General features: G+C 43.6%; 1 protein-coding gene across 2 annotated transcripts in view; it reads right to left on the bottom strand.

Moving 5' to 3' along the window:
* The window catches only part of LOC124120369 (abnormal spindle-like microcephaly-associated protein homolog), a 51,980-nt gene that overhangs the window by 15,401 nt on the left and 24,098 nt on the right, over positions 1-12,481 (bottom strand). For both annotated transcript variants that reach the window (XM_046483174.2, XM_046483175.2), the window contains exons 14-18: positions 11,045-11,240; positions 9,731-9,804; positions 9,362-9,562; positions 8,561-8,755; positions 3,727-7,899 (exon numbers count right to left, since the gene is read on the bottom strand). In XM_046483174.2, coding sequence (XP_046339130.2) covers positions 3,727-7,899; positions 8,561-8,755; positions 9,362-9,562; positions 9,731-9,804; positions 11,045-11,240 — 4,839 coding nt within the window. The remainder of the gene's footprint in view (positions 1-3,726; positions 7,900-8,560; positions 8,756-9,361; positions 9,563-9,730; positions 9,805-11,044; positions 11,241-12,481) is intronic.

The raw sequence follows: 12,481 nt of genomic DNA, 5'->3' as shown, positions 1-12,481 counted from the left end.
AGTTAAACATAATGCATTGAATGCAATGTTAAAATTTAATTTTAAAATACCCCTGAATTTAGGAAAATAAAACTTTCAATTTTTGAACAAAAAGCAACTTTTTCCCAATTTGCTTGCCAAGGGCACTTAGGTTGAAATCCTAGATAAATCCCTTAATTCGAGATAAACTACAATCTGGGGCACATTTTGGTTGAACTTGCAGTTGGATTTGGGTCATGGATTTAAAAGATTGCCTTGTCTTCTGATGTCAAGTTGATGTCAAGTTGATGTCGAGTTGACGAGAGCACAGATTTAACAATGTAGTTCACGAGACATTGTTCGCTTTCTCAACAACAGACAGCTGGACTCAACGTGACAAGCAGGATGTCTATTCTACAGGAGTGTTGTTGAAGTAAATACTGGTTAAGACTAGCAATGGTAGTTACAATAACTTGCATGTGCAAATAATGACTTTAATAATATTGCCTTGGCATGATGTTTATAACACGAAGCCTGGGACTAATGTTTGTTTGTTTTCTGTTTGTTTGTTGCTTAAAGCTGCACTTAGCAATATTGCAACTATATGACAGCACTCTGAAAATAATCGAGTCTCGACCAGACAATCCTGTGATTGACATCATGAGCATCGATCCACGCACTTGGGATATGATGACATGCATAAACCAAGTCAGCCAGCCTGACCACCTGATCCCATTAGCTGCCTCTTACGACAAGCATAGTCGCCTTTTACAGCAATAATGGGTAACTGAAGACCTATTCTGACCCGGATCTTCAGCGTCAATGTTTGTTTGTGCACATAGAGTAGACAGACACATTGAAACAGAACACACCCAATGAAGAGAAAGCTTCAGATACTAAATCTGGGGATTCAGAACTTGATGAGGCTCTTATCCATCAATGAAAAGTGGGGACATTTTCTGAACTACAGCTTTACATTATATAGCTCATCTAACGTAGATAGTACTCATCAAGTTAGCACATTCACCATATCTGTCTTAGTCAACTTCTTCAAGTGACAACCAGTCATCCAGTGTAACTGTGTGGTGAATGACTTATAATTCCTAGATTCACAACCAATTTGTGACAATGAGTCTAACACAAAATTGACTGCAAGAATCAAATCCATTGCAAACTGAAAATACTGCAAATATTGGAATCTTTTATTGAAAAGCATTCATGCTGGCACACTTTACTCCAATAGGTCACACCAAAACATCTTTGTGAGTGCAGGGGACAAACACACATTTCTACCACTACTGTCTTATACAGCTCTCCTGTTACCCTGATGATATCAACATGAATATAATCAAAATGAAGACGACATCATCCATTGTTCATGTCACAATCGATAGGATGTGACATGATTCCAACAACGGATCAGCTGAGCTCATCTCCTACTTGAGATTAGGAAACCCATATTTCTCCACATTTTCTAAGATAAAAAGTGGCTGCTTGCAACTCGGAATTACGCATCATGTTTTATGTGTTTTAATGCTGAATGGCAGGAACCTACAAAATTAATTCACAGTTAGTCTGTAATTCCTCATAGCCTTTCAGTTTTATCTAACTATTTATTCAGAGTCAAAGATGACGAGGATGGTCTGGAATGTTACATCCTGGAATTGCAAGTTCACTTCATACAGACAGTTCATAAACTTAACTGAAAAAGCTTACTGAATAAATCTATTTTAATTACTTTTGAAATACACGAGTTGCAATAAAAATGATATGTAACAGGGATGAATGTAGTCATGTTTTTATTACTCTCTTAAACTTTGCAATTATCAAAGTTCCATGTCGATAAAAGATGTTGGTAAAAGGGTGTCATATAAATACAATATTTGTATCTGATGATTCGACGGAAGAGTGTTCTCTCAAAGTACAACCTGGTCAAAAAGTGCACAGCTTTCTCGGAGATGATTTAGGAAACAATAAGGCGCAGATTCTAAAACCATGTTGATAATAGCCTTTATATACACACCAAGTAGAAACATCTGCATTCAATGGAAAACCTAGCTTCAAACTTGGTTCAGTGAAGGTGAGGGGAGCCCATGAGACCATTGATTCATCAAGTCATGTCATGTTGGCTATGTGAGCGAGTTAATATTTAACATCACATCTGCAATATTTCAGCCATATCGTGAAGATGTTGGCTATGTGATTTCATGAGTCAGCAGATGGTTTAAATGTTATGATATGTGTTGTAATTACCGTTAGACTGCACCATCCGTTCAATTTCGGAAAATGAAAAACACAAGATTGCATGTGTTGACACGAGGGCAACATTACTATTTAATGTCCACTTGGTCCAAGGGGCGCTACTCTCATTTACAATACAAAGTTTAAGGTCGTAAGAAGACAAGGCGAAGCATGTTGTGATCTTTCGACTTAATACTCTGTTTATTAGTGTTACTCTGAACCTTGATAATTGTCATGATGCTTGCACTGCTATAAGGGTAACGCTATTTTTCAGGGCATTATCATTTGCAGAAGCCCGAGGTCTTCTTTTAACTTCCTGACGAAGGAGGGCATTTGAAAAGACCGAGGGCTTCTGCAAATGATAATGCCCTGAAAAAAAGTGTTACCGTTATTATAGCTAAAATGGATGGAATTGTTATCAAATAAAAAGAAACAGCAATATCGGTTTTGAAGCATTTACTGCAATCAACACGAATGTCACTGACCTACTTTTACAAATATGGAAAAGTCATAGAACAAACCAGATGACGTCACTATTCAACGTGACGTCACCTATCCCTATCCTATGATGTCACCTAACAACGGGCGTGATAATGGCCCGTCGTCAAGCAATATGAGGGCATTATCAAGTTACAGCTCATTTCTGATAACATGCGGGCAGTTTAATGATAATTCTATCCATTTCAGCTATAATATAATGTAAAGTGTGAGTGTGCATACTCTCCCTATTTCAAAAGTATTTGTTTGTGAGTCTGATAGATCATAGGCAGCTGCAAAACTCACAGAATTGACATTCAAGTAAAATGTCAATAATAATACAGTTTTGAGCTGCAGACATAGTGTGTCTCTGCAGCTCTGGTGTTTTGTGGAAAATAGTCCTGATAGTAGTGTCTATCTTCTGGATTATACATTTGGGAAGAGAGTCGATCTTGCAGTGCTACTGATGCTCCCATTTGAAAGGCCAGCAGATGCCAAAAATAGTCCAGTCCTCGGATGATGTTGTTGTTATTGTTTGTTGTTTAACGCCGCACTCAGCAATATTCCAGCTATATGACGGCAGTCTGTAAATAATTGAGTGGACCAGACAATCCAGTGATTAATATCATGAGCATCGAATTGGGATTGATGACATGCATCAACCAAGCCAGCGAGCCTGACCAACCGATCCCGTTAGTCACCTTTTACGACAAGCATAGTCACCTTTTACGGCAAGAATGGGTTGCTGAAGACCTATTCTACCCTGGAATCTTCACGGGTAGCTCACATTATGTAATTAATAAAGGTGTCTTGTTGTAAAATGGGTGTGTAATAAATTAGTTAAATTTTTCAAAAGTGAAGCAAAATAATTTATTCCCCAGTTCATTTCAGGCCAAATGAAATAGTTTCAAAAAAACAAATTCTATTTCATTGCAATCAAATTCATACCGACCTTTGTCCTTAGAAAAATATCTCATCTGGGTTTGTAACTGACAAATGTGTTTTGAATGTGAACATGGAGAGAAGGCATAGCAAATGAGTGTTACTCACCTGAAGATGAACTCTAGCCTTGTAACCACGGTAACTTCTCTGAAGACACACTGCTGCACGATGCTTCTGTAGTGTCTTTCTGAAGGTCCGTCTCACCATGTAGCCTCGCCAACTGCTCTCAATCAAGATGGCTGCCTGACAGGTCTGTCGGAAAGTCTTACGTATACAATGCATTCGGAATGTGGACTGAATTATTGTTGCAGATCTTTGTCTCTTCAGTTCTAGAGAGTGCCTATGCCTCTTGTACGCTCTCTGAATCAGTGTTGCCGATTTTTGTCTCTTCAGTTCTAGAGTGTGCCTGTACTTCCTGTACGATCTCTGAATCACACCGACAGCACGTCTCCGTCGAGCGACCACCCGACGCAGACCCTTAAACAGTAGGAATCTCCGTGCGTTTCTTTGTATGACAGAAATAGCTTGCAGCTTGTGGCAGTAGGCACACCTCGCCAGGAACCCTCGGATAACCGCCTGGACAAGGACGACTCTCTGTCTGGTCAAACAGAACTGTTTCTTCACGACAAGCATCCTGAACACGGACTGTATAGTAGTGGCTGCGATGTGTCTTTTTCCAACCTGTCTGTGCTTCCATTGTCTGTAGGCAGACTGTAGCACGCTAACCGACGACCTCATCTGCAAAAACTCTTTCCTTTGTTTCCGTGTTTGACATCTTCTTCGACACAGGACTTGTATCGTGCGAGCAGCTTGCTGTAAACGCTGATGCCTCTTCCTGTGGAGGAATGCTCTGACGCAAGCCTGGACTCGGATGATTTGACAGCGTGTGTGAAGGAAGTCCTGCCTAATCTGGTAACTCCTGTATCCCTGCTGAATGGTGATGGCCGCTCCTACCAGGATCAGGTACTGCTTGCGCTGGACCCGGGCGGATAAGGTCGACCTCCACTTATCCTGAATGACCTTCGCTGCTTCTCGCTGCTGGATGAAGGCTGACCTCTCCTTATAACACTGATACGCCCTCTGAATAGTCAGAGCTGCGGACTTCTGCTGCAGGAACCGCCTCCTTACTAGGAACATTTTCACCATTTTCTGAATGACGACAGACGCAGATTTCTGTTGGACAAACCTCTGTCTTTCCAACCCGGCTGCCTTGTTGTTTCTGTAGAGCTTCTGTAAGCTGACGACTGTGGCCCGAAGTTTGCGATATTGCTTCTGCTGTTGGTGTGAACGGAAGCCAGCTTGTATGAGAGTGGCACTCTTCTGGTAGAGTGCCAACCGACATCGGACAATGTATCCCCTCCATACAGCTTGTATTGTCATGGCTGCTCCCTTCATGATGAGGAACGCTCTCCGAGACCCCTGACCACATTTGATACTTCTGTACCACTGCTGAATATGACAAACAGCTTGTTTCCGCTCCCTGTAAAACTTCCTCTCTCTTATCATCCTCACACATGCTTGCAATTTAATTGCCGATTTCTTCATACACAAAAACTTTGATCTGATCAAATGTTTGCGAACGTGACTCTGAATAAGTAACGCAGATAGTTCCCTCCTAGCATCTCTCCTACAAACAGCAGCTCTGTAAGCAGTTTGTAAGGTGACCACTGCTTGTTTAATGTGTACATAGTTCTGTCTCTGCTGCCTGCCGGACAGCACAGCTCTGTACTGCTGCTGCACACAGATACACGCTGCTCTCATCGTCGTGAACCGCCTCCTCTCCACCAGCATCCTCCATCTGTTCTGCAGGACTACAGCAGCCCTGTCCATCTTGACATGCTGCTGCAGCTGCCTGTATCTCATCCTCTGCTGGTGCATCCTCACATGTTTCTGAATGGTGACGGCTGCCTGTCTGGTCTTTTGGAATGCCCTGTGACATATCCACGCCCTCACGGCAGCCTGCAGCTTGATCACATTATTCCTGTTGGTTACATACACTCTCCTGTCGAGCTGACCAGCTCTTAGAGCTCTCAATCTCCGCTGAAGGACGCAGGCGGCTTGGACGATTTGTCTATATTTACATCTGTCTTGATACATCCGAACACATGACTGAATCTTGACAGCAGCCATTTTTGTTTTCTGATACTGCCTGCAACATCTCTGCCCCCTAAATGCTGCCTGCAGTGTCACAACGGCACATCTGGTATTCTGGTACGCCTTCCGCACACACAGACCCTTCTTGTACGCCCTGTAATGATCCTGTAGCACGATACAAGCATTTCTAAAGGTGTGGTACTTCTTCATGGCATGAATCATTCGAACCCAGCTTTGAATCTTGACAGCAGCCATTTTTGTTTTCTGATACTGCTTGCGACATCTCTGCCCCCTAAATGTCGCCTGGAGTGTCACAACGGCAGATTTAGTTTGGATAAACTCTTGCCTGACACACTGGCCCACCTTATGTGTCCTGTAAAGTCTCTGCAGTAAAACACAGGCATTTCTAATGTTGTGGTACTTCTTCATGGCACGTACCATTCTAACATGGCTTTGAATCTTCACAGCAGCCATTTTTGTTTTCTGATACTGCTTGCGACATCTCTGCCCCCTAAATGCCGCCTGCAGTGTCACAACGGCAGATTTAGTTTGGACAAACTCTTGCTTGACACACTGACCCATCTTATTTGCCCTGTAACGTCTCTGCAGCAAAACACAGGCATGTTTCAGGTTGTGGTACCTCTTCATGGCCAGCACCATTCTAACCTTGCTCTGAATCTTCACAGCAGACCTCCTCATGATCGAGAACTGTTTCTTGATGACATAGCTTCTCCAGCCACTCTGGATGGCCATAGCAGCACCAATCATCACCTGATACCTTGTTCTCGCCTCCCTAGTAGCTCTAGTAGCTCTGTAGAAGCTCTGGATGACAAGAGCTGCCTTCCTCTGACGCATCAAGTCCTTCCTCTGATGCCAGCCTCGGACCCAGGCCTGAATGACAACTACACTCTGCCTCAGTGAGACAAACCTTTGTCGACTCACCAACATCCTCCACCACGACTGAACCCTCACAGCAGCAGACGTCCGATGGGCTACGTCAGACAAAAAGGCTTTCCTCTGTAGGTATCCTCGGGCATGACGCTGTAGACAGGAGACGGATGCCATTTTATTCTTGTACTGTATTTGAGCTTGCATCATACGTACATTCTTCTGAATGACCATCACAGCTTGTCTGATGGCGCCATATTGTCTCTGTGCTTGAAGTCGCCGCCAACATGTCTGAAGCCGCACCACGGCATCTCTCTTGGCCTGCATCTGGGACTGGATCTGTCGTTTGTTCAAGTGGAGCCTGGTGTAGTGTTGGAGGATGATAATTGCAGCCTTGGTACGAAGGAACTGTGCCCTGGCAGCCGTCCTCCTAAAGGATGTCTGTAGAGTCAGTACGGCTGACTGTGTGCGTTTGAACTCCCGTCGTGCCGCCTGACACCTATATGTAGCTTGGATGAGGGCAGCTGCTGTGTGTCGCCTCTCCATCTTCCTCTGCTGCAGCAGCTTCCACCAGCGCTGTACTGTTACACAAGCAGCTGTCTGTCGAAGCAGCACCTCCCGCTCATCACCAGCCATCTTGTGAAGCCGGTATGCACGCTGGAGAATTATCGCAGCTAGTCTCATTGCCTGGAATTTCACTCGATACTTGTGTCCACGGAAGTGTTTTTGGATGCAGATGGCAGCGTTTCTGTTGTGAGCGTACTCCACCCTCTGCTGGTAGCCCCTGAGATGAGACTGTAGAGTTGTCACTGCCTTCTTCTTAGTCAGGAAGTCTTGTCTTGCTGTGGTTGAAAGTTTGTTGGCTCGGACTCTCGCCTGTAGTGTGACTGCTGTTTTCCTCAACTGGAGATACTCCTTCCTCACCTTCTTCATCCTCACACATCCCTGCAGCAGGAGCACAGACCTCCTAAGATCCACCAGCTGCTTGCGACAGCTGTACCCTCGCCAGGCCCTCTGTACCACGCCAGCTGCAGCTGATGTTCGGGCTGTACGGCTGCTGGCAGCAGCTCTGAACGCTCTCTGTACAGTTATAGCAGCAGACCTCTTGGCCAGGAACACTCCTCGATCTTTCCGTGCTGTCATCCAACTTCCGAACCTGCTCTGAATGATGCCTGCAGCTTTGTGTTGCTTAGAAACACACCTCCTGGCCAGATGACCTCTTATATGAGCTTGAAGGGTCAAGGTTGATTTACGAAGACGTTGATATCGTCGTTTAGCAGCAAACCCAAGCATTGCAGCCTGCAACATACAAGAAGAAAGATTTGTTAGTACAGTGTCTTCAGATGATAGGGACTCCATATACAGAGAGGGCTGGACTCATGCCTCCTTCAACAACAACCCAGCAGTATCGGAGATCACTTAGTCTTGGCTTGACACATTGTACCCATATGTAGAATCAAACCTAGGTGGGACAAGTGAACACCTTAACCACTAGGCTTTCCCATCCCCTCCACACACAATCAGCCACTTGATTATTCTGTTTTTTGACAGGCTTTTGTAAGATAGGTGACCATTGCTGAATAAGCCATAAACAAACTTCACTTATTAACTCATACACAGAGATTTGAGATGTTCTAGAGATGGGGCAATCATGACATAAAAAAATACAATGTAACAAATTCTCCAGATTACAATAGTGGGGACAATTTTAGCAAATCTATGTAGGAATCATTTTGGGATAAATCACCTCCTGGGCCCACTTGCACAAAGCGATCTTAGTGCTACAACTATTGTAAGCCTATGTTAAAGTATGGGAGTTACGATCATCTTAGCGCTAAGATCGCTTTGTGCAAGTGGGCCCAGGTTGGTACAAAAGGGAATGGCAAAGTTCAAACCATGCAGCCATTGTTCCAAGGTATATAACCATAACCACTGGTTCTACACTGGTCCATTTTCTAACCTGAATCTTGGTGACAGCAACTCCCATGTTGGCGTTGTCTCGTGCCAGCCTCCGCAGTCGGGCCTCCGACCTGGCCTTGCGACCCCTCCATACAGACTGTACAACGATGGTTGCCCTCGTCTGTCTCTGTGTGTGTCTCCGCTGGAGGAACTCTCTCACTCGAGTCTGGATAACTTGTGCTGCTTTGATCTCATGCTGAAAAAGGAAAAGCAGGCATTAATCTACTGCTTGTCCTGAATGCATGATACTTCGCTTTACAGATTACATTAGATGTTGTGCTCGGAGTGCTATAGGCCTAGACTTACATGTTCTGCTTGAAGTAGTGCTGTGGGGAGCTATGGGCCTCAATTTACATGTTGTGCTCGAACTAGTGCTGTGGGGAGCTATGGGCCTAGACTTACATGTTGTGCTCAGAGTGCTGTAGGGAGCTATAGGCCTAGACTTACATGTTGTGCTCGGAGTGCTATGGGCCTAGACTTACATGTTGTGCTTGGAGTAGTGCTGTGGGGAGCTATGGGCCTCAATTTACATGTTGTGCTTGGAGTGTTGTGGGGAGCTATGGGCCTAGACTTACATGTTGTGCTTGGAGTAGTGCTGTGGGGAGCTATGGGCCTCAATTTACATGTTGTGCTCTAAGTCCTGTGCGGAGCTATGGGCCTCAACTTACATGCTGTGCTCTAAGTTCTGTGCAGAGCTATGGCCTTCAACTTACATGTTGTGCTCTAAGTCCTGTGCGGAGCTATGGGCCTCAACTTACATGTTGTGCTCGGAGTGCTGTAGGGAGCTATGGTCTAGACTTACATGTTGTGCTCGGAGTGCTGTGCGGAGCTTGTAATGCCTCCAGGCTATCTGGATGACCCGTGCTGCCCGTGACTCCTGTCTGATGTCCAGCAGTCGTCCACACAGGTACGACACATAGGTGACCACCACCTTCTCATCAGGGATGGTGTTGGACATGTCTACAGACTTCAGCATCAGGGGGATTCCACCGAGCTCAGACACCTGCAAACGAACGTAAAAATAGTCTGCTTTTATATGAGACTTGACTTGACAAAGTTATCTCTGATCAGCTTAAATTAAATAAAAAGAAAGGAATACACACATGATCTGACAGCCTTTTCACAAGAAAGTGAAATATTACTATATATCAGTCAAAATATAAAATCCCACCTTCTCATACAAAATCTTGAAGTTTTCTCTCTCGTTGGCGAGCAGCTCCTCGTACAGCTCAGGGTCATCGAGGCCTGTGTACGGCAGTCATAAAGTAAATGTGAGTCAAACGTTCTAATACATATCTCCTAATACACATCTGCTGCTAATACATATCTCCTAATACACATCTGCTGCTAATGCATATCTCCTATTACACATATCCTAATACATATATCCTAATACATATTTCCTTCTAATACATATCTCATAATCTTCTAGGTCAGCTGGTAATGGTCCAATTACATCAAGATCTACATGAAGTGATGGTAGCCAAAAATCAGGCAAGTAGACTCAGAAGTTTTACTGCATCATATTGTAAAACTAGAATGTGAGTGAGTTTGGTTTTATGCCGCTTTTAGCAACATTCCAGCAATATCACGGCGGGGGACACCTGAAATGGCCTTCACACATTGTACCCATGTCGGGAATCGAACCCTTGTCTTTGGCGTGATGAGCGAACGCTTTAACCACAGGGCTACCCGAACCCCCTTTAAAACTAGAGATACAGTACATAAAAATACACGCAATAGCTTTCAGCTTCTTGACAGAAAGGTCAAGCTGATAAGTATGTTTCAATAACAATGTATGTTTTTTACTTTTACAAGGACAAAGTATCATGAGGGTTCTGTTTGTACCACTGGAAATGTCAAATTGTAAAGTAATCCAGACAGGTTTTAAACATGTGGCTCAATAACTGTAGGTGTCCTTTCTTACACTGACATATTTGCAAATACAGAAGTCTGACAAGAATGAGTGAAAAGTTAGGGATCATGAATATTTTTGCGGATATATTTGTAGTGAAGACTGGGCTCAGAATTTTCTTAACATTATATATTCCCATTTTGGAATTTTTACTGACGTTGGCTGCAAAATAGGGGCTGAAAATAAGCCTCTGACAGGTCTAGATAAATCTCCATAAAATCTAAGGACTTTTAAAGACAGACCCAACCATTCTGACGCCTGCACAAACCATGTGTGCCATTCTTCATTCTTGAAGTCTTTGATAGGCATTTTGAAGTTGAAAGAACATGAATACATAACACTTGTTATGGATGAGAACTTCTTTTATTCTTTGAAACAAAATTTCGGAGCTACTTCTTTTCCGTGTGAAGGGACAAGAAGTAAGTCTGAAACAAGATTTCAAAGATTACAAGAAGCTGTTACCCATAAGAAAGTGTCATATATTCATTTATCATCCTTGTTGACGTTATGTGCCTTTCAAGTGCCAAAACATTTCCAGAATGTCTCATGCACATCAACTTGCAGCCTCACCTGAGCCATATTGGAAACTCCAGTCCTGGCTGAGGTCAAGGTCACATGCCGCCTCCTCCTTGTCCTCTAGGTCCTGTTGCCGACTCTGGGAGGTCTGGAAGCGGACCTGCGACAGCGGCAGCAGCCCGGGATGGTAGTGGTGCAGCAAGCAGCACAGGGCACGCCCATCCGAAAATGACACAGTGAAGTTCTCCACCTGCATATAGTGACAGTTTACAATGACTGCATGTGGACTGTACCAACACAGTGAGTGAGTGAGTGAGTGAGTGAGTGAGTGAGTGAGTGAGTGAGTGAGTGAGTGAGTGAGTGAGTGAGTGAGTGAGTGAGTGAGTGAGTGAGTGAGTGTTTTATCATTATTCCAGTTATATCACGGTGTGTCACCTTAATGTCGGACGAAAGCCCGAAGTGATGCAGGTCTCAGACGTTTACCACTTTGGTGAAACCCACAATCACAGGTATGTTGTTGATAAACCTAGAAACATAATTGAACCCACAACCTTAGGTTTCACCTGTGCCCCCGTACCAACACATACAATTACTTGTGGTTGATATCATGCAGTATACCTTTTTATCAATCTCATTAAAGTGATATCTTTCCCTCTGGTGAGATACCTCTCTCTGACAAGATCTGACAAATCTGGTCACAGAATACATAGACTGCCCAATCAAAATGAAGGATGCTTGTGGTTTGAGTCAAACTGTCAGCTTTAGACATCACTTTTAAGGCAGTATTACCGGATAGATATATGAAACTAGTGCTAAAAGAATATATTTTGTAGTTGATTGAAAGATACGAAAAATGATAAGAAAATGTAAAGTAACCACAACAGAGAGTGGCCATTATTATCCTCCATTAGGAACTGCCTAGTTACATTATTAATTTGATATAGAAATGCTGCTTCCGAAGGTTTGCTTGCTTGTACAAGAAACCAGAACATCCACACTTATTGGCTGATGAAACCGTCCACCTGCTGTGAATTAATGAGATTTCCTTTCACATTTTCTGTGTAGGACAAATCTTCACTGTGTGTGTGTGCGTGTACGTGTGCGTGTGCGTGCGCATGTGAGAGATACCCATGACATATATACTGCTCCAAAAAAGTTAAGGACCACCCCAATCTTTCATATTACTTTAGTTACATGCATGCCAGATTAACTATAGTATTATGACATGACAGATAAACTGCACACCTATGAAATTATTGGGTGTTCTTTAACTTCTTTTCAGTAGTATATATATACATGATGAGGCTTGAAAGCATGAAGTGATGCAGGTCTACCGGTACTTGTATCACTTTGGTGAAACCCACTGAACAGGCATACTGCTGACAAACTTACAATCCCAATCAGGGGCAAATCTGGCCTTCAAACTCACGATCACCAATCTCATAAAAATCAGATCAGCTAAACAAAGATCTGAGGACATCCCATTTCGGG

Source organism: Haliotis rufescens, unplaced genomic scaffold (genome assembly GCF_023055435.1).
Source record: "Haliotis rufescens isolate VD_foot unplaced genomic scaffold, xgHalRufe1.0.p SCAF_8, whole genome shotgun sequence".
Lineage (NCBI taxonomy): Eukaryota > Metazoa > Mollusca > Gastropoda > Lepetellida > Haliotidae > Haliotis > Haliotis rufescens.
Note: the sequence above shows the minus strand (reverse complement) of the source record. Positions and strands in the feature narration are given on the sequence as shown.